Raw genomic sequence first — 4,852 nt, 5'->3', positions numbered from 1 at the left:
TATATATATATATATATATATATATATATATATATATATATATATATGCGTTTTTATTTTCTCGATAAAAGTTTATGTTTTTTTTTCAAGACATATATATAAAATTATAAAATGAATATTTAAATGAGAATTTTTGACATTAAGTCATCGGTAAATACAGAAATTTGTCAAGAGATCATTGTGCATCGCAAGCAAATTTTTTTTACTGTAAAATATAAAAAGAATATTTGAATTATTTTTGGTTGAAGAAATATCATTTAAATATATAAATTATAAAACGTTTTAAAATTAACAAAAAGAGAATAATAATAATGAAATCTATCTATATTTCTTATATCTATAGAGGCTTCTTAAATTAAGAAATATTTTTGTATTTGGAATAAAAATTGTGATTAAACATGTCAGAAATATTAAAAATATATGTAACATTTTGCATATATTTAAAAAAAAACTCTAAGAGAGGTTCTCTTGTGGATCCGCCAATGCAGCAAATTATTAAAATTTATTAAATAATTTTCTCTCTTTATCTCTTTCTCTTCTTCGAATAATATTGTAAGAGATAATTTGGTATACATGGGGTTTATATATTCAATCGCTCGCATCGATCACATTTTCCGAAGTCAAGACGGAATCACGTTGACTCGCTGTGGGCGAATATTACATGCCGTATATATCGTTGACGTCGTAGTGACTTATCGGATTGACTTGTACGAGCTTGTGTAGTATCGATCGTTCCTCATGCTCGAAGTATCGGGACGTTGATGACGACGCCGGTTTGTCATCGCCGTTGCCATTGTCGGCCCCCGCCGCCGGTGGGACTGCGTACTTGGCGTCGTGATAAAGTAATCTGAATTAATTTGTCCCTAATTAATTAATGCAAATCACCGACGCGGATCAATCCGCCGAATTAATGATGATCATTTACACGGCACTGGACTCTTTCAAATCGTTGCACAAAATAGTGAAATAACTTAAGGATCTTCTTCCTTCCTTTCTTTTCTCCCTTTTTTTTCCAAGACTGGCAGGTAGCTCATATGTATCACACATACGTAAAAAATATTTTCGGCGAACGAAAGACGCTGGCGAACGAAGGGAGATCGCGGGAAGAGGTTGAACTCTTAACATATTGCTGTCTAGGCAACTCAATGAAGTGTTCTTCAAATTTCTTCCCGTCCACATCTATCTTTGTTGCTGTGCTTCCTTTTTCATTCCTTTTCTTCGCATCTTTGTTATCCTCTTCTCATCTCCTCGTGGACTTTTCTTACAGGCGTGCTGTCAGTCTATATCGATGTTGCCGAGTACCTAGTTGAAAGGTACTCGCTGAAGCGTACGCGATCGTCGCACGTACGTGCGACGTCGATCGTATTCGAAAAATTCGCCGGAAAATTCTTCTCGCGTCGTAGTTTGAGATAATAAGTTGAAGTGCGCATACACACGCGACTCGTTTTCTTTCACCATTCTTTCCGTGCGTATTTCCTATAGCTTCCCTTTGAAATTCTCCTTTTTAATTCTAGAATGTTAAGTTCACGAAACGATATTGAAAGCTTTCCGATAATTCTTAAAAAAACATTTAACGATACGTGCGAATCAGGAGAAATGTGTCCAAGTATCTAAATGCCTTTGTATTCCTTCGTGAAAGGAACATAGCATCATGATAAATTTTTGATTGAATAATAGTTGCAGCAATTGTGTGTATATAATTTTCTGTAATTGCGAGGGAAACAATTTCATTGTTAATACAATTCGTACAAATTATATATTTTATGGATATATTCTATTTAGCAATTTTATTAAGTGACTAATTTTACTCAACAGCTTTAAAAATTAATAGTCATTGTAGAAAGTTGTGTACATTTTTCAATCTATATAATAATGAAATAATTTTGTACTGTATATTATTTCATTTAGGATTAAATAAGAAAAAAAGTTGTCATGCAAAAACGAATCCGACAGTCAATTGCATTTATTAAAAATATATATCACATGATATTAACTACTACTATAATAAAAATTTCATTCTTTAAGGCAAAGTTTGACATATGTACAGTGAATTCAATACTGATTGTGAATCACGTTCACTTCGCACGCAGTGTTCAGCACGAAGTAGGTTGACAGGCACTTATCTTCTTAGGTCTCAACGGATTCGTCATCAAACTAAAATAAAGTTTATACTTTGACGTCAATTTTTAAATCTAAATTCTTATAATACAATAATAATTAAAGTTTTCTCCTTTCGTGTGTGGCTGTATTCTCGCAGAATAACGAAATCTTCAATTCTACATTATTTGACAGCGTCATTCCCATCATGATTTTCTCAATGTAACATGGGAATGGGCAGCAAAGTGTTATCGATGAGAGTTTGCATAGGCATTGTTTTGTAGTTTGCTATTAAACGCCATCCATCACTCTCTATCTTGATGAAATATTCTACTAGTTCCTATTCACAGTGCAAACTACTTGATTCGAGCGGTAGTTTGCTAATTATGAATCCTCATTATATCCAATACACAACAATTGCCTATAAGAATGCATATTATAAGTAATTTATTGAAACAATTAATCTTATACAAAATATGCCGCCTTAATTTGAGCCGCCGTCATTTTTTTGTTGTACACTAGAATATATTATGAAATGTTGTTCCATTTTGCAGATTTGTGTATCATTACTTTTAATAACTTGTCTTGTATTTAAAAACAAATTATTTAACTAATTATTTAACTAAATATATATCTAATGTAAATATATATCTTACACGAAGCTAAAATGCAAAAATATAATATCATAAAAAAGAATGTCGCATTTATTATAACAATACTATAAATTATGAATGCACATATCTTCGTGAAACAAATTTGTAAGTTTGGAAACAATAATTTTTAATTTATTTATCTTATGTCATTTTATTTTATCGAAATGCGAATTAATATTTAAGACAAATTAATAAACATTTACAGAGAAAAATTTTTGTTCTAACAAAAATATATAAAAGAAGCAGGAGAATTACAACTACCTTTTAATCGTTTACGTATACTGGCAGATTAATTTTGTTACGCTTTTCATCTTTACGTTTGCATCTATTCAATTTAATTTAACATTACTCAGATTCACGTAGATTTGCATAAGAATATAACCCGAGGCAATGGCCCGATCCGGCGACAGAAACTTGGAGAGGAATTTCTCTCTGTAAAACCGACGAGATTTCAAACCTTGCAGAGCAGAACAGATACAATTGTTCTAAATACTTGTTTGTATTTATTTGATCTAGAATACACTTTTTAATTCTGTTTTATGCGGATCGCTCATAAAAATAACGCTCGAGCAAGGATAGTTGCGAAATAAGATATCTCACACGTTGTTTAGATTACTTTATAGTTTGCGTGTCTTTCGCTTCTATAATCAATCTCACGTCGCTTTATACATTCCAATTAGCTTGGTAACCGGTCGACTTCCTATAGGTAATTTCCTATTAATATCCTCGTCACTGGCCGCACGCGGTGACCTGGATCGATAAGTTTCAAGATACTTTCGCGCTTTGGAAAGATAAAATTTTTGCGCACATTCGTTCCCTCGATGATTCTTAATAAAGCACATCATACAAGCGCACTACTTAGTCCCAAAAATATTCCCTCACAGTGTCGAGTTACAAATAGACGCTGTTCGCAGTATTTTTATCGTGACGTCAAAATGAGAACGCTACTTTTCTGATTGCAGGTGGTATGGATGTGCGTACTTTGCAAGAAGAAGCAAGAACTTCTTTCGAAGACCGGACAATGGATGACGAGGCCGGGCCTCGCCGTGGACAACGCGATGATGCGGCAAATGCAGGAAGACTTGCAGGTGGGTGGTCGTCAGGGACTCGCGGACCAAACTCGGGATAAAAGACCGAAACTCGAGAGGGCGCACAGCGCGGCTGAGAAAGAGAATTTGCCGTTATTACAGAGAAGCGGAAACTGTCCTCTCAGGAGACAGTACTCCCAGCAAGAGCAGGTAACGTTCTCCTCGCTCGCCCGATATTCTTGTCGGAACGCACTCTTTTATTTACAAGGCAGATATACTTTTGCGCACGTAAATGCTCGGATGCTCTTATATTCATAAATATGTAACGTTGCATCGTGATAAGTTCGCAATAATTCGCACATTTGATAGCTCCGCGATTTATTTATTTACGAACGGAAGGAAAGGTCGAAGCATTTCTGTCATAACCGAAGAGAATTATCAGCCCGCGCCCTCGCGATGTACGTATATTGCATGTATATTGCACGGAGTACTTAGTGAGCCTCGTTCCTGTGGTTGTAGATTTCCGGTCGCCGGATGTCCACAAGCGACAGTGGGGTAGAAATGTCTGTTTCACCTCACGCGAGAACTTTACCGACACCCCACGTGGTTGGTTCTTACCCGATGCAACAAACTCCGAGGCATCCTGCAGTCTATCCTGACGACGATCCCAATTTATACCGAGGCGAACTTGATGGTCTGATGAAACAACATCCGCAAAACTATTCGAGACAACGATTGACTTATCAAGTAAGAAAATCGATAATTTCGAATCGGAATAATTCTGAACCGATAATTTCAACTCTTATGAAAATTATGATATATTTATATGTGCAACCGCATTAAATTCGGCGAGCTAATTTTATTTTCTTCCCTGGGAAAAAATATTTCATATATAATTATACTTATATAATTATATAAAATTATATAAAATTATACATAATTAAATAAAAAATTGACATATTTTACACCCCCCCCCCACACACACACACACACACACACACACACACACACACACACACACACACACACACACACACACACACACACACACACACACACACACACACACACACA

The 4,852-nt window shown here is 35.0% G+C and overlaps 1 protein-coding gene across 1 annotated transcript in view; it reads left to right on the top strand.

Moving 5' to 3' along the window:
• Window positions 1-4,852, top strand: part of LOC105622839 (regulating synaptic membrane exocytosis protein 2-like) — a 67,777-nt gene that overhangs the window by 20,574 nt on the left and 42,351 nt on the right. Inside the window, exons 3-4 of the mRNA XM_012204253.1 lie at window positions 3,713-3,988; window positions 4,298-4,525. Coding sequence (XP_012059643.1) covers window positions 3,713-3,988; window positions 4,298-4,525 — 504 coding nt within the window. The remainder of the gene's footprint in view (window positions 1-3,712; window positions 3,989-4,297; window positions 4,526-4,852) is intronic.

This window comes from Atta cephalotes (genome assembly GCF_000143395.1).
Source record: "Atta cephalotes unplaced genomic scaffold scaffold00002, whole genome shotgun sequence".
Taxonomy (NCBI): Eukaryota; Metazoa; Arthropoda; class Insecta; order Hymenoptera; family Formicidae; genus Atta; species Atta cephalotes.
This window is presented reverse-complemented; position numbering and strand designations above follow the sequence as displayed.